At 33.1% G+C, this 19,140-nt stretch overlaps 2 protein-coding genes across 3 annotated transcripts; one reads left to right on the plus strand and one right to left on the minus strand.

Moving 5' to 3' along the window:
- The first annotated feature begins 3,651 nt into the window (after window positions 1-3,651).
- LOC136203172 (mechanosensitive ion channel protein 10-like) lies at window positions 3,652-7,613 on the plus strand. Its single transcript, XM_065994257.1, has 6 exons — window positions 3,652-4,568; window positions 4,670-4,755; window positions 5,419-5,584; window positions 6,079-6,372; window positions 6,471-6,673; window positions 7,227-7,613. The coding sequence occupies exons 1-6, from the start codon at window positions 3,753-3,755 to the stop codon at window positions 7,462-7,464; spliced, it is 1,803 nt and encodes a 600-aa protein (XP_065850329.1). The 5' UTR covers window positions 3,652-3,752; the 3' UTR covers window positions 7,465-7,613.
- A 7,169-nt stretch (window positions 7,614-14,782) lies between these two features.
- On the minus strand, window positions 14,783-18,087 carry LOC136203879 (mechanosensitive ion channel protein 10-like). 2 transcript variants are annotated; one of them, XM_065995095.1, is made up of 5 exons: window positions 16,393-18,085; window positions 16,171-16,294; window positions 15,689-15,982; window positions 15,397-15,599; window positions 14,783-15,314 (listed from the first exon to the last, which is right to left on the minus strand). In XM_065995095.1, the coding sequence occupies exons 1-5, from the start codon at window positions 17,775-17,777 to the stop codon at window positions 15,029-15,031; spliced, it is 2,292 nt and encodes a 763-aa protein (XP_065851167.1). In that variant the 5' UTR covers window positions 17,778-18,085; the 3' UTR covers window positions 14,783-15,028. The 2 variants fall into 2 exon arrangements, with proteins under 2 accessions (XP_065851167.1, XP_065851168.1); XM_065995096.1 differs by having other exon boundaries at window positions 15,159-15,314; window positions 15,375-15,599; window positions 16,393-18,087.
- Window positions 18,088-19,140: the final 1,053 nt, after the last annotated feature.

Raw genomic sequence — 19,140 nt, forward strand, 5'->3', positions numbered from 1 at the left:
CGGCATGTCCCCTAGTCAACCTGAAAACTTTACTTAATTGGGTTAGACAAAGAAGACAGACTCCGACCAACTATGATCAACAACGCAACAAACAAATCAACAGACATAAGAAACAAGATGATTGGCTGAAGGCTCTAGCCTCTAGATAGTGAGAATGACAACTACACACTTTCCCTCACAACGGTTATTTTGAAATTTGAAATAACCTCTCCTCAAGTGTCAACTATAAATAGCCTCTCACTTGCAACCTTGAAGACACACACATACGGGAGAAAAAGAACGATCTTCCAGCAAAAAGCTTTAGGCGACTATCTCTTGAAGTTTCAAAGAGCAAAGCAAAGAACTACTTTACACAAACACTTCCACATTTATTGTGTAATCTTTTCTTTTAGTTCATTCCATGTGTTCTTAGAATTAGAACAAAATCATCAATTCTCTAGAATAGTTCGGAAGCTCTGTTTGTTTGGTATTTAGCAAACAGATGTGAATAATTAGTAAGAGTGTAGAATTATAGAGGAATGTATTCTGTAACTGGCTTAACAACTATTGTAAGGGTTTGTGCTCTACCAGAAAGAGCTCAGTAGTGGATTAAAGCTCGGAAGATGAATTTCGAGGACTAGATGTAGGCAGGAGGCCGAACCAGGATAAATCTGTTGAGTATCGTTTTCTAACTCTTACTCTGTATATTTGCTTGCGCATTATTTTGAAACTGCTAATCCAACCAGAGTGTTATTTCTAACGTGTAAGATTCGAAAGACCTTTAAGTGTTGCTCTCTGAATCAAGGACATAAGCAATCTTAATTACACGTTAACTAAGACTGTCTCTGGACTCTAAACATCTGCACTCTGATCTGTGGTGTGTGATGTGAGAAATGTTTAAGAACGCAAAGAATTTTTTAAATCCTTAATAGTTCCATTAACCCCCCCTGGAACTAATTCTCATGAAACTAAGGGACCAACAGGGAAGACAGTGTCTTTAGGAGATCATTGAGAAAAAATTATAGTGGGAAAATGATATGACTTTCAAAAGAAGGAGATTAGAATGAAGAATATACTTACCCAGAATCTCTCAAGAAAACACACAACAAAATAATGCAAGTCATTTGGGAACTCTTTCCCCTTACATAGGCACCGTGTATCTCAACTTGATGCTTGCATTGACATTGTATAAGTCTTAATGATGACGCTTCATGTTCTGGGAAGGAGAACGACTAAGAATAGATTCCATGAATGACCACATACACGTGCAGCTTTTCCGTTTGATAAAAAGTTTAGGGTAAACTTCAAATAAAACCCCTGTGATTTCACTAATTTTCAGATAAAGGACTGTGGTTTACTTTTTGTCAAAACAAGGATTGAGGTTTTCAACTTTAACAAAATAAGGACTTTTTCGATTGATACTATTAAAATCACCCTTAACGACTTCAAAAATGATATATTTTAAGAACTACTAATATTCTAAACAACTTTAATTCTTCAACTTTTTTATTTTGAGATTCTTTAGATGATATTTGGTAAAGAGAGAGAAAGTTAATGTTTAGAGAGAGAAAGTTCTAAAAAAGATGATTTTCGAAAATCGAAAATGTAGTTCCATAAAAAATATGACATTGAACAACTTTAATTCTTTGAAATTTTCATTTTTAGGTCGTTAAAGATGGTTTTAATAGCATTAATCCAAGTGCGAAACCTCAATCCTCGTTTTGACAAAAAGTAAACTACAGTCCTTTATCTGAAAATTAATGAAACCACAAGGGTTTTATTTGAAATTTACCCAAAAGTTTATTATAGAATATCAGACCCTCTAGGTAACATCACCAACTTGCTCTGACTTGGCTTATGGGGTGAGGGGGTTCTGATAACATAAGTAAACATTGAGATTCGGTCTTGAGCAGATCTGAAACTCCCATTTACGTTAAGCTCGGTGTCCTATCCAGACTTTCAGAAACTTCCTTCCTTATACAATTGAAACAAGTAATTTTCTCCTAATTAGAAGTCTAAAACAACGTGGATACCGCCACCTATTAAAGAATGCTGACTTTTTTGGTATTCTTCTCTTAATGGACACAGATTCAGTTTTGTCATATTTAAACTAAGAGCTTCCACTCTTATATAAAAGGGTTCAACTCCTTCATAAGGAATTATCTAATAAAAAAAGGGCGGCCCGGTTGCATTATAAGGAATTATTTAATCTCTTTAAAAATTATCCTCTTTCTCAATTTCTCTTCCTAAAATCAGAATTTTCTTGAGTGTTCAAGTATTTTTTCGGAGATCCGGTCAACATATTGATGCGGGCATCTAATCGATTAGACGAAAGAGAACGAATGGTGGAAGAAACCGGATCTAAGGGGCAACATACTAAGGAAGAGGAAAGGCCCTTGATGCTGAAAACTGACCCTACAAGCCGTCTGACTAATCTCACACACTGTGTGGGATCTAAAAACTCACATAAGGAGTTTGAGCACCAAACCCACACATCGTGTGGACTTAGAAATTCAACAGCTCATTTTCAATTATGAAGCCACACGCAGTGGGCTTCTAAAATACTGTAAAGGATCAATTTTACCTCTCACTCCAACTTCATTCGAATTACAATTTTACCACTCATTAACTACAACCAATATCATTTCTTATTTACAATCGTGTCACCCATTTACCTTTACCTTATTTTACTCTTTAAGCTTTATCTAATTAGTTTATTGCCATGTTTGGTAAAGAGCGTTTTGGGATAAAAAGAGCGGTTTTGACCAACTTTAGAGGTTTGACCACTGAAACCGCTAATTGGAGTGTTTGGTGGAGAGAGTTTTGGGATGAAAACGCTAATTTAGAAAAAGCTCTTAAAATGAGCTTTTTCAATTACCATTTTACAATATTAAAATTAATAGACTTCTTTAACCCTAATAGATAGACTTCCTCTTCTCCTGTGCCAAAATTAATGCTCTTATTCGTCTTTTTGCACAAACCGCTATTATCAATCAGCTAATTTTTACCAAACAGACACAAACAGCTAATCAAATGAGTTAGTCAAATCAGCTAATATAATCAGCTAACAGCTAACAGCTAATTCCCAAACAGAGCCTATATATTTTGAGCTTTTACGTGATTTCAACTTTAGAATTAGAGATGATATAAATTCAATTTGTAATTTTTTAACTTTTCATTAATCAAAATTAATAATCTTCTTTAAGCTTTTGTTAAGGTTTATGCCTTCAACAATGAGAATTTCACTATTCCTACTATTTAGAATGTGAATAATAGGATTAGTTTAGCTAGAAAAGAAACATTTTTATTGATTTAAGATTAAAATCAACTCGTTGAATATGATTTTGCATGATTTAAAGAAGAAAAACATTATTAAGAACCTGGACATCTAATCCTATTTTGCCTCTGGAACTTTATCCCTAAAAACGCATCCTAAATCCATCAAGAATATCGACAGATCATAATAACGGAATTCCCCACTATATTACGAAATAAGGTCGGTAATAGTTTTATATTAATTTTTTACACCGACAACTAAACTCCTTTTGCTGGTCGATAGATAGAAGCTTCATCCTTCAACTTTAAATCGTCAACAGTACTTTTACTCGGACCAATTAATACATATCATAGTATCACAATCATCGACACCAGCAGGCCCAAAAAAAAAAGGAAACATCTTTTCCACAAATAATTCAACAAATCCCAGGCAATAAAAATCATTTTCCCCCAATTGAATTTAGCTTCAATTGCACAAAACCACATCTCAATCAAAAATGGCAGGAAGAAAAGAAGAAATCAACATCCAAATCACAGACATGAACTCCACAAAGCAGAAACCAGTTACACCACCACAACCAAGTCCCGAAGATGATCAAACAAACACACAGAAATTCGAGAAACTCCTCATGATAATGGAAACAACAGCATTCATCTGCATAGTAGCAGTATTAATAGCCAGCTTCGCATCAACCAAACTCCACAACAAAACGATGTGGGACACAAAAATCTGGAGATGGTGTCTCCTAATAATGTCAATCCTCTGCGGAAGATTAGCAGCATACCTCATAACACAGGCAGCACTATCCTACATCTGGAAATCAACCTGGGTTGATGAAAAGGTACTTTATTTCGCATACGGAGTTAAGAAGAGCATCATATTGTTCCTCTGGCTAAGTTCAGTGACAATAATCTGGGTTCTGCTGTTCCACCATGGTGTTAAAAGAGGCAAACATGATAAAAAGATTGTGCGGTATATAACCAAGTGTCTTGCTGGGGGGGTGGTTGGGGCTGCTATTTGGATGGTTAAGAGTTTGGGGGTGCAAGGGATTGGATCAGTTCATGCTAGGAAGTTGTTTAATAAGATTAAGTATATAATTACATTTAGGGTAACGTTACTTGATATTTCGAGAGGGGTTGAGTTGGAGAATTCAGGTGAGTATACAAGAAGAGAGATGTTGGATGAATTGATTAAGTCAATTAGGGGTGAGAGGCTTAAATCTTTCTCTTATCATCATTGTGAAACGTGTAAGGAGATTGCTAATGCTAAGGATGCTAGAGAAGCTGCTGAGCTTATTTTCCTTAATTTGGGGGTATGTGATTATTTCGGTTTTGGTTTTTTTTATTTAGATAACGTTAAGGTTTCATGTCAACACTACTGTATGTATATATGTTAATGTTGTTGTCATATCAGGCGCAGAATATAGAGGAAGAAGACGAGGATGAGGCTTTAACGAGAAACTCCCAAGGTTCAACCCAGAATAGTAAGAAACCGAAATGGTAAGGAATTTTCATGTTTCAACTACTTTGTGAGCAAAATGGTATTTGTTTTTGGACATTTTACATGAAAATCGTATCTACTTATAAAATTACAATTAAATCATATTACAAAACTTAATTCTCAATCTGACATTATTTTCTATATATATGATTTTATATCCTAATTTATACAGTTTTAGACCTCAATTTATAAATCATAAACCCTAAATATATATATCTTAAACCTCTAATTCATAAAACTTTGTTCTTAAAATATATATAAAAAAAAACAATTATTTACTTAGTTTGACATTATTTAAATGAGTACTTGATATAGTTGTAAATAAAATTTCTAATATGAATTTTTATGTAAATTTCCCTTTATTTTCGTTTATCCTGTAGTCGACGGGCTTAATTTTAGCCCATAAATTTGAACTTTTATCAAAATTATATACTTTATAAAAGGATAGAAAATGCAATATTTAGTTAGAGTTGTCAAAATGGAATGTGGTCTCATAATAATAAAAGTAATAATTATGTTCATAAAAAAATAATTGTTTTCTTTAAATTATGTATGGTATTGAAATTGACACCTTTATATTTAGCATTTATAGAAATGTATGTATAACATTATGGTCATTTAGGGTTAATTTCAATTACTGATTAGTGAACTGGTTTAATTAGCTATCTGGACTTGGAAAAGCTATTGAAATGTGTGAGAAATGACAATGTGAGAAAGCATTTCGAAGCAGTAGCAGAATGTAAGAAGATTTCAGGCAACAACATTAACAATGAAGAAGAGACTTTAAAAGAAAAACATATCAAGAGATCAATTTTCAGAAAATGGCTGGTAAACTTACATCTCTATCTTGCCAATTTTTATTTTCTTTCTAAATTACATATAAATGTCTTGTGGTTTCACGGATTTATAGATTGGTACTTATGGTATTTCTTTTGCAAACGCAATGTTGTGGTTTGCAAAATTTTGCAAAATTTTGGGTTCATTTTGTGGGAACGATCTCGAAATGAAAATTTTCAAGAGTTAAATGATATTTTAAGCAAATTTAATTCTTCAATTTTTTAGGTTTGAAATCATTTAGGTGTTGTTTTTTTAAGAGAGAGAAAGTTAAGTTTTAAAGAGAAAACTCACAAAATGATATTAAAAATATGGTTCCAATACTAAACAACTTTAATTCTTAAAAATGTTCATTTTGAGGTCGAAAATTTTACAACCACTCAGTTGCATTTATAAAGAAAAATATCACAAGTACCCATTTACAAATTCCTGCAACCGCAGAGTATGTATATTTGTAGCATATGAAATGATGGTGTATATATATGCAGGTTGATGTGTACAACGAATATGAATCGCTGAATAATACATTAATACATACAAAAATGGCCATTGATGACTTTGACAAGATTATATCTATATGTGCCATTGTTATCATCATCATTGTTTGGTTACTTTTTATTGATGTTTTAACTATCAAAGCACTTGTCTTCCTCTCAAGTCAATTTGTTCTGCTTGGTTTCATCTTTGGCAACACTATGAAGACACTCTTTGAAGCTGTTATTTTCGTATTTTTCATTCACCCGTTCGACGTTGGTGACCGTTGCATTGTTGATGATGTTGAGGTACGATCGATATATTTTACTATACGTCTGACGCACCATGTTTCATTAATTGATTTAGGATAATTTCTAACCGAGTTTAATTGATTAATTAATTACAGTTGATTGTGGATGAGGAGAGAATGTTGAGTACGAAATTTTTGAAACCGAATGGTGAGAAAGTATATTATCCAAATTCAATTCTATTTACCAAACCTATCAGCAATCTTTATAGAAGCCCCGCCATGGGTGATTCTATCGAATTAGCTATCGATCTTTCTACTCCCATTGATGTTCTTGAACAATTGCATGAACGAATCAGAAAGTAAGTTCCTCTACTTGTCCATATATTTTCTATAATTTTACGGCCGTGTTTGGTAAATAGCTGTTAGCTGATTACGTTTTTTGTTAGCTGATCTGACTAGCTGATTGTATAAACTTATTTATTAAAATTTAGTTGATTGTTAATAGCTGTTTGTGTAAAATGACAAATAAGGACATGCTGAAGTCCTTACTTGGATTAGAAGGTAGTAAATAGGGTTAAAAATATCCTTTAAAAGAGAGAGATTAATAAGCTAATTGAAAAAGCTGCTAAAATGAGCTTTTTCAAAATTAGCTTTTTGGACTCAATAAGCTCTTTCAAACATCTCTCATCAATATCTCTATTAGAGGTTTGACTAGTCAAAACCTCTAAAGTGACTCAAATCTCTACTTTTGTCTTAAAAACTCTTTGCCAAACAAGATTTATATGTTTTACAAAGTTAGAAAAAAAAAATTGTCTGACGGTGTTAGTTTTTGATGATTTAGTAACGTTGATTTCGATGATTTAACATGTTTAGTTGTCGACTTTGCTGATATAACACGATAAAAATGTTCAGATACTTGGGAAGTAATCCAAGGAGATGGAAGGAAGGGTTCAGTTTGGTGTTTAAAGAGATAGAGGATGTGAACAAGATGAAAGTGGTAGTAGGTTTTGGTCATACTGTGAATTTCCACCATGCTTCAAAGAGATCAAAAAGAAGATCTCTTTTAGTGTTAGAAATGAAGATAATTCTTGAAGATCTTAAAATTAAATATCATCTTCTTCCTCGAGAAGTTCATCTTAAATATATTTAATACCTCCATTTTAACAGATATGTACAAGTTCCTCATTTTTCTATATATCATGCAGAAGTAATCTGTTTTTCGACTATATGTAATATATGGATCATGTGTGGATGATAATAATAGATATATAGATATATGATTAACTTCTTTTTGAGTTATTTTTTGTTTTGGGGTGGAAGGGAAGGTTTTTTTTTTTTGCTTTTGTACCTGGTTTATGTTACAAATAAAAATTAGTTTCAAATAAATGTTTTGTGGTTTCACGTTTTTATATATCGGTATTTTTGTTAAAAATCGAATCATATGGTTTGTAATTTTTTTTATTTTTATTGACTTTGTCAAATTTAATAGCGACCTCGAAATGAAAATTTTCAATAAAAAATGAAGCCCTCGCAAGCCAAGTCTAGCTTTTCAAGGTTGTTGTATATTAGTCTTTAATATTGGTGTTGTGGGAATTCTACATGGAAAAAATAAGAAGGAAATCTGTACTTTATATTGTCTAGAGACATCTGTATTGTCCAGAGACTCTGTATTGTCTAGAGACATCTGTATTTTGGATAAAGATAAAACAGTTTTATAACTGTTTGACAACCAACTTTTTGGTTATAAATATCATCAATCCCTCATACCTTTTCACTTACTGTTTTAATTATTTCAAATACGTTCATAGGGAAATTAATGGCATTGCTGTCATTAATTTCATGTTAGGGAAATCCTAGAGGAAACTTAGTCAGAAACCCAATAGCAATTGATAGTGGGGGCTAATATTTCCTTAAGGACAGTGATTAATCACGTCCCTATTTTATGTTTGTGATCCCAAATTTCTAACAATCTTAAGGAAATATTATGGAGAATGCACTGAAGAATGTTGGTGATGCTGGTAAACTTGATCGGTTTGATGGGACGATTTCACTCGTTGGAAGGAGACTATGAAGTTCTTTCTAATCACTCTGAAATTTTTTTACATTCTGGACATTGATTTGCAATCTATTCCAGAACCAAGTGACAAAGATACTGATGGAATCGTGGCTGAACGTAAAAAGCGAGAAGAAGACGAGGCGCTATGTAGAGAATATATTTTAAACCATCTCTCTAATCATCTTTATGATTTGTACATTCCTGTCCAAAAGGCAAAAGATATATGGATATCTCTGGAGACAAAGTATAATTCAGAAAAGCAAGGGGCATATAAGTTTATCACTATGAAATTTTTTGAATTTACTATGAATGATTCTGCATCTGTACTTGACCAAGTCCATGAATTTCTTATCTTGGCTTCTAAATTTAAGGATCTTACTATAGACATTCCAGAGAAATTACTTGTGGGGGCAATCATAGCCAAATTACCTCCAAGTTGGAATAACTATAGAAAGAAACTGTTGCACACTTCTGATGATTTTAATTTGGAACAAATTCAGAAGCATTTACGAATTGAAGAGGAAACTCGAATTCGTGACAAGAAACATGATGTTGCTTCTAGTTCTAAAGTTAATTATGTCAGTAATAATCAGAAGGGGGGCAAAAAGAGGAAAGGAAATTATCAGAATAACCCCAACAACAACAAAAAGTTTAAGAAGAATTTATCTGATGTTGTTTGTTATGATTGTGGTGAAAAGGGACACATCAAAAGATTCTGTAAGAACCCCAAGAAGAAGGATAACAAACACCAGAATAAGAAGGAGAGTGAGGACAAAGCAAATGTTGTTGAACATGTTGACAATAATGAAATTATTGCCATGGTATCTGAGTTGCAGATTGGTATGATCCAAGAATTGCATATGGCATCTCTTACCATAAGCAATGATTGGTGGTATGATTCTGGTGCACCTACTCATGTTTGCAACAACAAAGGACTCTTCAAGACTTATATTGATTCTTCTCCAGACCATGAAGTTTTGTTGGGTGATCATCACACTTCCAAGGTTCAAAGAACCGGGACTCTTGAAATTCAGTTTACTTCTGGAAAGAAAGTTATTTTCACCAATGTTCTTCATATTCCTCAAATTAGGAAGAATTTAGTTTCTGGTTTTATGTTATGTAAGAAGGGGTTAAAGGCTGTAATCGAATCTAATAAAGTAATTCTGTCTAAGGCTGGAGCATTTGTTGGGAAAGGTTATGTTTCTGATGGAATGTTCAAATTGTCTATTAATAAAGTTGAGAATTCTGCTTATTTTCTTGTGCATGCAATTGAATGTACTTCTTTTCATTTGTGGCATAATCGTTTAGCACACACCAATTATAGAACCATGAAATATATGTCTAAAAATGGAATGATATCTTATGGTAAGGGTTAATACACATATTTGCCCTTGTGTTTTCTCGGAAAAACAGATTTGCCCTTAAATCAAATAAACCCACAAAAATATCCCTGAATTTTCCATAAACCTGCAATTATACCCTAATCTGATGGAGCTGCTAAACGACGATGACATCAAACCTTCTTATCTCCAGAAAAACTTCAGAAAAGAACAACCAATCACAAACAGAAAAAAATATGCACATTCAATTTCGATTAAAAGCAAGTTAGAAGAACAGATTGGTCAAAATTCATTTTCATAAAAGCTCAATCAACCTAATAAAATGACGTCTAAACCTCCTAATTAATCCAAAAGCAATAGCAATAGAAAACAATAAGAAACCAAATGAATTTTGATTGTCGTCATCCAATTTTTTTGGAGACAAGAAGGTTTGATGTCATCGCCGTTTAGCAGCTCCGTCAGATTAGGGTATAATTGCAGGTTTATGGAAAATTCAGGGATAGTTTTATGGGTTTATTTGATTTAAAGGTAAATCTGTTTTTTCGCGAAAACACAAGGGCAAATATGTCTATTAACCCCTTATGGTAATGATCATGAAGATAAATGTAAGGTATGTGTTCAAGCAAAAATGAATTTAATGGAAATTTAACTAGAGGAGGTAATAGGTATTTCATAACTTTCATTGATGATAGTTCTCGATTTACCTATGTTTATTTGTTGAAAACAAAAGACCAAGCATTTGAAATGTTTAAATGTTATAAGACCATGGTAGAGACACAAAAAAATAAGAAAATAAAAATTTTACGTAGTGATAGAGGTGGGGAGTATTTTCCTACGGAATTTTCTTCTTTTTGTGAATCTAGCAGAATAATACATCAGGTTAGTGCTCCTTATAGGCCTCAACAAAATGGAGTGGCTGAAAGGAAAAATGGTGTTTTAGGGGATATGCTAAATGCAATGCTTGTTAATGCAAATTTGCCACTTAATTTGTGGGGAGAAGCTCTACTAACCGCATGTCATATACACAACAGAGTACCTTCTAAGAAATTTAAAGTTTCACCTTATGAAATTTGGAAGGGAAGAAAACCTAATATAAGTTACTTTAAGGTGTGGGGTTGTCTTGCATATTACAAGGTCCCAGATCCTAAGAAAACTAAGTTAGGACCAAGGGCTTTGAAAAGTGTTTTTGTGGGCTATGCTGAAAATTCAAAAGCATATAGGTTTTTGGATTTGGATTCTAATGTTATAGTGGAATCACGAGATGCTTCGTGGGAATTCCATGGGAACAGAAACCTCAATAGCACCACAAAATTCTTCAAACTCAAATGGGAAAAGAATTGTGTCTGATTCTTCTAATGAACCTAGAAGAAGTGAAAGAACTAGAAAAGAGAAGAATTTAGGTCCAAATTTTATTAATTCTCAAACTATTCTCTGTGGAAGGAAATAGAAATGATGTTACTAATAAAATACCAATTATACTTACTGCAGAAGATGATCCCAAAACTTTTCAAGAAGCGATGGCTTCTAGAAATTCAGCTTTTTGGAAAGAGGCAATTAATGATGAAATGGATTCATTGATATCAAACAATACTTGGTATATTACGGACTTGCCTCCGGGGTCCAAAACTGTTGGATGCAAATGGGTATTTAGGATTAAGTATAATATAGATGGATCTATAAATTCTTTCAAAGTTAGATTGGTTGCACAAGGCTTTACTCAAAAAGAAGGTGTAGATTATTTTGACACTTATGCACCCGTGGCTAGAATTACATCCATTAGAGTACTTATAGCTTTAGCTTCTATTTTTGGTCTATACGTACATCAAATGGATGTGAAGACGACTCTTTTTAAATGGGGATTTAGAAGAAGAAGTGTACATGAAACAACATGAGGGTTTTGTTCTCCCTGGAAATGAAAATAAAGTTTGCAAATTGGTTAAATCCTTGTATGGATTAAAACAAGCGCCTAAACAATGGCATGAAAAATTTGATTCTGTTATTGTGTCACATGGTTTTACTTATAACTCAATAGATAGGTGCATTTACTCTAAATTTACAAAAGATTATGGTGTCATCATATGTTTATATGTTGATGACATGTTAATCTTTGGAACCAATATGAAAGGAATTGATGAGACTAAGAACTATTTGAGTTCATGTTTTAAAATGAAAGATTTAAATGAAGTTGATACTATCTTAGGTATCAAGGCCATAAAACATAGTGGGGGTTTTGCGTTGAGCCAATCTCATTATATTGAAAAAGTGCTTAATAAATTTGAGCACTTAAAGTTTAAAGAGGTTAATTCCCCTTATGATTCATCTTGTAAACTTAGTAAAAATGAAGGAAGAGGTGTTGCTTAACTTGAGTATGCAAGTGCGATAGGAAGTATGATGTATGCATCACATAGTACTAGACCATATATTGCATTTGCTGTTTGTAAACTTTCTAGATTTACGAGTAATCCGAGTCGTGAACATTGGAAAGCAATTGGTAGGGTTTTAGGTTACTTAAAAAGAACCAAAAACCTTGGATTATATTATAATAAATTTCCAGCAGTTCTTGAGGGTTATTCAGATGCTAGTTGGATAAATAGTATCGGTGATAGTAAGTCCACAAGTGGTTGGATTTTTATGCTTGGTAGAGGAGCTGTTTCTTAGGCTTCAAAGAAACAAACTTGTATTACTTATTCCACAATGGAGGCTGAATTTTTGGCCTTAGCAGCATCAGGAAAAGAAGCTGAATGGCTGAGGAATATGCTATTAGATATTAAGTTGTGGCCACAAGCGATGTCAGCCATTTCTTTGAACTGCGATAGTGAAGCTACTTTGTCTAGAGCTTATAACAAGATATATAATGGAAAGTATAGACATATTAGCTTAAGACATCGATATGTACGACAGTTAATATCAGACGGGATTATAACTGTTGTATATGTTAAGTCTTGTAATAATTTGGCAGATCCTTTCACAAAAGGACTTCCAAGGGACATAGTATCTAAAATGTCCAAAGAGATTGGTTTAAGACCTGTATGATTACATCAGCAATAACAGAAACCTAACTTATGTATAGTATTATCCCTATGTAAAGGTTCAATGTGGTAAAAAACAAGTTGTTGATAACTGATTGATATACTAACTGTAATAATAAATTATATAGTATATGATTATTAGGGTGAGTCTTAGACTCTTAATGAAGCTTCATGTGTTGTATTTGAACTTCACCTATATGGACAGAAGGAGTGGTGCCGCTCCTAATGAAAGTGGGGTCTACTTTTATAACTGTTCATGAAGTCTAGGATGAGCACATGGCCATAATAGTGCTACCATTTCTATGAACGTACATTTATATAGAAGTTATGTGTGTGATACTTCTGGTATAACAAAAGGAATTATGGCTCAAAAGCAGCATGCCGCCATTAATTTCGTTTTTCCTTGAAGAATTACACTAAGTGGAGGTCCAAATCGCAAGATACCGACATTTATGCATAACTCTAATGAGATTTATTTAAACACCAATACGTAAAGCCTAAGTGGGGATTGTTGTATATTAGTCTTTAATATTGGTGTTGTGGGAATTCCACATGGAAAGAATAAGAAGGAAATCTGTATTTTATATTGTCTAGAGACATCTGTATTGTCCAGAGACGTCTGTATTGTCTGGAGACATCTGTATTTTGGATAAAGATAAAACAGTTTTATAACTGTTTGACAACCAACTTTTTGGTTATAAATATCCGCAATCCTTCATACCTTTTCACTTACTGTTTTAATTATTTCAAATACGTTCATAGGGAAATTAATGGAATTGCTATCATTAATTTCATGTTAGGGAAATCCTAGAAGAAACTTAGTCAGAAACCCAATAGCAATTAATAGTGGGGGCTAATATTTTCTTAAGGACAGTGATTAATCATGTCCCTATTTTATGTTTGTGATCCCAAATTTAACAGGAGCATGTGTTTTTCTTTCCCAAGACAACATGTTGCTCCATTCTTTTGAGGCATGTTTTATAAATGGTAATGTCATGTGATCTATGAGGGTTCGAAAATTTGAAACGCTTCCCTTACCCATTATAAAAGGCGTGAGTTACGTTTCTTAAAATTCTCTCAAAACTTCTCATTCGATCATCGTCCTTCTTCCATTTTCTACAAAATCAAGTAACTCCCCATTTCTTTTGCCTTCTTCCATTTTATTTCATGGCTCCTAAAGCGAAAGCCTCTACTTCCAAATCTAAGAAAATGACTCCAAGGATTGAGGATATAGTTTCCTCTATTACCTCAAAAAAGATAGAAGAGTTGAAAGAATCATACTCATGGCTTAAGGAGTGTGAATGTAGAGCTTCAAAGGTTTCTGGAAGAGTTCATAGACTGCCGATGAACTTCCTTGACAAGGAGACTGCTAGTATCTAGCCTCAACAAGAGTTGGCGAACCTAGAGAAGGAGTTCCCTGGTGAGAGGACATGGAATCCCACCTCATTTACATCCATAATAGGATTTCTGGTTGAATAATATTTTCCTATTTGTATTATTCTTAGTTAGATACAAATACTAGCATATATATATTGATGCGTATAGTTTGTTATTCGAATATAAAAGAATGTGAGACTCTTATATCTCTTACACATTAACTACGTTTAGTCAAAATTAAAGTTTAGATATTAATTCAGTTTTAAATTTAATTATCCTAAAATTTGATAAATTTTTAGATATTAAAACTGGTTAATTTTGAACTAATTTGTCAATTTTTGCAAGTTTTAGGATTGAGTTGGTATCTAAATTTCGATTTGAGTTAAACTGACCATATCTGCCAAGGAGAAATTTTAACCCTTAATTTATTACTTTTTAGACTAATTTAACAAAAAAAATGTCAACTTATGGAATAAATTGATACTCAAATTCATTATAGATCAGATTAATTCTGCAAGCCAAATCTGGAGATTAAATTGACCTTTTATCCCAAATTAAACCTTGCTGTATTTTTTTCTTTCACCAATTAGGGCCATTATTGAACTTTTGGAACAATTAATAAGGAGACAAATTATGATAGAAATAGTATTAAGTTAATTTGAAAAGGAAAAAATAAACTAAAGAAATTAACCATAATCACATGCCTGAGCTAAACATTTACATAAAGAATATTACAAACTAGAAATGGAGAATAAAATAATTACAATTAACTACATTAATTAAACTAAATAACAATCATGCCCATTCTGGTTTCTGCTTGGTTTTATTTCCTCATCACCCTTCAATAATTTCAACTGTTATTCTATATTGAAATTCCACTTTCAGATTATTATGGCACACAAAGAAGGGGTGTCATCTTGTATAATTATGAAATGAAACTGCTGAGCCTGATGCAGCTGAGTTTACATAGCTAACATGAACTTCTTGAGGCAAAAGATGATATTTTACACCAAGCTCTTCAAAAATCTTTTTCATTTCCAGCATTAGATCGGACCTTCGGTTCCCCCTATCCGCAGCAATCTGGAAGTTTATGGTGTGATTCACATACAGAGCCATTTTCATCTTGTTTACATTTTCAATCTCCTTTACCTGCACACTGTGTCCCGGCCGCCAGTGCTGAGGCTTACTCTCCAAGTACCTGAAATCGAATCATAAAACATCGAATGATAAAACATCGGATGATTAAGGTATCACGTACCAATGTTGAAGACATGACTAACACTTTAATTCTCGATTTCAGAACTCCAATTGTCTCGATTGAAGTAGAAACATCAACAGAAAATTCTATAGTATCACTCATCTCTGGACTCCTGTAGAAGTTGCTGATGGGTTTGGTAGCTAGAACCGAGTTCGGATAGAATATTTTCTCATTGTCATATCTCAAAAACACTGTGTTCAAGATATTCATCTCTTCTACAATCATCTGCAACTTAGAGAAGCATCAATCAAGTTAATCTTTTTTTAACATAAGAATAGAGTTACTTCCAATTCTATGAAGGTTTAAGGACTTGCCTGTATTCCGTCAATTACGCAACGATCACCGACATCGAATGGATGCATCACAAACACAAATATGATTGCTTCAAACACTGTCTTGGCAGTATTACTAAAAATGAAACCCACCAGTAAAAGTTGAGATGAAATGAAGACAATAATTTTGGTAGTCAAAAGTCCCATCATCAGTAACCAAACAATAATGATCACAACCACCACAACTCCTGAAGCAAGCTTATTCAACTCCTCAATGGCCGTTTTTGTATCATTTAAGGAATGCGCCAAGGCTTTCCGCTCATTGTAAACATTCACCTGAACACAAAAAGCTATATCACCATCTTAGATATCAAAGATTATGCTTCCACAAGTTCTGAAATTCTATATTAGTTCTTAACTTCATTATAATCTAGTGCAATCTTCATTTATGGTTATGTCAATCTAGTTTCTTAAGCTTGCAAATGGAACATCTAAAAGAAAGTTAAACTAGAAAAACATCTAACCAGCCAATTCTTTAAAGCTTTTCTCTTAATCTTCCCGGTTTCTGTTCCCCCTTCAAACAGTGGGATCACATTATCTACCTCGTCCTTTTTCATGAATCGCAAAAGGTCTTCTTCGTCAATGTACCTAGTCCATTTGAGAAAAAAAAAAAAGAGAAAACATTCAATAAATTACCACTACAAAGTTTCAGGATATATGAGAAATTAAGCTAGTGTTCTTCTCACTTGCATCCAGGTTTTGCCACATTTACAAAAATCTTATAAGCAGCAGCCTTTGCTTCCCACTCATTTGTAATCTCGTCATCCTTCTGCTCACCATCTTCATCTTCACTCTGGTAAAGTGTGTTCGATAGAGTAGATAACCCTGTACCCGTAATGACATTAATCAATCCTTTCATTGTCCAAGCTGAAATCTTCTCATGCTTCAGTCTCTTTAGCTTATCCACATCAATCACTTCCTCTTTCTTCTCTTCATTCTTCTTCCCCGCAGCATTCAAACTCAATTTCCCAGGCATCGATTGACTGCTTCCGACCTTTTCAGCCATCTCCATCAGAGGAGGTCCAGAAAGGGCTCGAAGAACATACTGATGAAACACTGCTTCCTGAATCCTATCAAAGAATCTCGTGCATTGAAACGAAGAAGCTAGCAATTTGATCAACAAAGTTTTGAGTAGCCATATAGCAACCCCAATCACACAAGAAGCAAGACCTCTGGTGATGTAATTTAGAACTTTTGCAGTGTCTCTTGTTCTCCTAACACCGCGATTAAACAACAAACCCCAAGCTAAAAGAACTAAACTTAACCAAATAACAGCCTGAACACTCTTTTTTAGTCCATATATAAAGTAAAGCACCTTCTTCCTAAGCAAGAAATTTCTTTCAATTAAGAAAACTAAAATGTTTATAAACCACTCAGTTACTAATCTTCCACAGAAAATTACTAATACCAGCACACACCATTTCCATAACTCTAAACCCCAAATCAAAGTGTCCACCAATTTATCAACAGTTAAACTAGAAATTAATAATCCTATGATGCAAATAAACACTATCAATTCAAATGACAGCGATACTTTCCATTTCTTACCCAATTTATTGCTCACTTTAAGACTTGCAGTCTTATATACTTCCTCATCTTCCTCTTCTTCTGGTGCTGGAGATCCAATCAGTGGCGTTTTGGGGGTAACTGGAGCCGTTTTGGGGGTAGTAGACACACTAACTCTATTTAGAGAGCTTGAATTCGCTAATCGAGACTTCTCTTCTTTTAATTTAGCTTCATTTGGGTAAGGTGGTTCTGTGAATCTTGATTTTGGCTTTGAATACTCGGAGCGAGCAAGTGATCTCCTTCTGATAATTGACTCAGTGGTTGAGATTTTGGGGGGTTTGGATGAATTTGGGGTCGGAATTGGGCTTTGCTTTGCATCCTCTGAAGGTGAAGGAGAGGTTTGGATTCTCAATTTAGGATCCTCCAAAGCTGTTAACTCAAGTTTTGAATGTTTTGGAGAAGAACTCAACTGGGGTTTCTTCAAAACAGCTTCTTGGCCGGAGGAAATGTGAAGAACGACATCGTTTGTTGCTTTTATCTCCTCCACGCCTCTGCTATCTTCCATTGTGTTCTTCAGCTCCAACCCAATTTGCTATTTGTTCAAGTAAAATGCATTTGTACTTGGAAAAGGGGGGAAATCAAGAAAGATGAAGTCTTTGAAATCGTTTGCTGAAATTAAAAGGATGAAGTGTTTGAAATGTATCAAAGATGAGAACAGGGTGGGGTGGAAGGCGGCTGCTATTATTTGGCCGGAAAAGGGTCATTGATATTGGGATTAGTTAAAAGCAGTTGGAGTAGTAAGTGACAGAGTTGTCTTCTCCGACAAAGTTGTACGCTTTCCTTCATAATACCCGGGAAGATTTAATAAAGCAAAAAAGATTAATGTGCAGTTGTTGTCACATTCCTTATTAAGAGGTGGTTGGTTGTAGACTCTGCCCCTTCTTTTTCATTTATTTTAATTACGACCCGTTTAACTTTTAAAATCAAATATTATGATCTTTGAATTCTAATTTTACTAACATAATAATCTCATTTTACCATTCATTAATTTAAGATAAAAAAATTCTAAGAATTAAATCTTCTAAAATGAATTGCAAAACCATTGCTAATGCATATATGGCTTTTATGTGTGCATATTTTATTTGGCAAGTAATATTTGCAAGCTTATTTAATTAGAATGTTGAGTTATCAACGAAAGCGTTTGGCGATAAATATTTTATATAAAAAATTAATATTTTAATATTTTTTAATTATATTAATATTAATATGATATTAATATTTGTTTTAAAATAAGTTTAAGTTTAAAAGAAAAGAATAGTTACAAAAAAAATTATATAATACAAATAGTTTTTTTAATTACTATCTCAAATTTATGTCTGCGGTTGTGAAAGAAAAATATATTTTTATAAATTTGTTTAATATTGAAATACAAATCATTGTTATATTATTATTAAGTTAGTTCTTGATTTTTGTTCATATTTCTCACACAAAATTTATCATCCTTCGGTTTTACTTTCTTTCGAGAAATTTCACATGCTAAATAGTAACATCTGAATTTATCGTTGATACCATGTAAGTGCATAAAAATTATTTTTAATTAAACTGTATAAATTTTACATGCTCATCTGATTCTCCAAATCCTCATTGTTATCTTCATTGGGTATGATTCGAATGCATTTTTTGGTTCTAGTATTCCTATAAATAATATAAAACTTTAGTTAATTGGTTAATAACAAAATCATTAATATGCGAAAGAATTTTACTTATTCAAAATTTCTTCGACTTCAAAAATGTTGAGATTCCAATACATCTTGGTTGCATGTGGTCGAAGATATTTTATATTGACCTACAATTAAAATATATTATTTTATTATATATTTTTTATCTTTTTAGTAAATGTGTTACCCAAACACTTCTTCACAGTCATT

This window comes from Euphorbia lathyris, chromosome 8 (assembly GCF_963576675.1).
Source record: "Euphorbia lathyris chromosome 8, ddEupLath1.1, whole genome shotgun sequence".
Taxonomy (NCBI): domain Eukaryota; kingdom Viridiplantae; phylum Streptophyta; class Magnoliopsida; order Malpighiales; family Euphorbiaceae; genus Euphorbia; species Euphorbia lathyris.

Bases quoted from the DNA above. Each gene is read 5' to 3' on its own strand.
- LOC136203172 (XM_065994257.1), top strand. From the start codon at position 3,753: ATGGCAGGAAGAAAAGAAGAAATCAACATCCAAATCACAGACATGAAC. The intron at 4,569-4,669 runs GTATGTGATTAT...TTGTCATATCAG, and splicing joins TTATTTTCCTTAATTTGGGG to GCGCAGAATATAGAGGAAGA. The intron at 6,373-6,470 runs GTACGATCGATA...AATTAATTACAG, and splicing joins GCATTGTTGATGATGTTGAG to TTGATTGTGGATGAGGAGAG.
- LOC136203879 (XM_065995095.1), bottom strand. From the start codon at position 17,777: ATGGAAGATAGCAGAGGCGTGGAGGAGATAAAAGCAACAAACGATGTC. The intron at 16,295-16,392 runs GTGAGAAGAACA...CAAATGGACTAG, and splicing joins GTGGCAAAACCTGGATGCAA to GTACATTGACGAAGAAGACC. The intron at 15,600-15,688 runs GCAAGTCCTTAA...TCTAAGTTGCAG, and splicing joins GCGTAATTGACGGAATACAG to ATGATTGTAGAAGAGATGAA.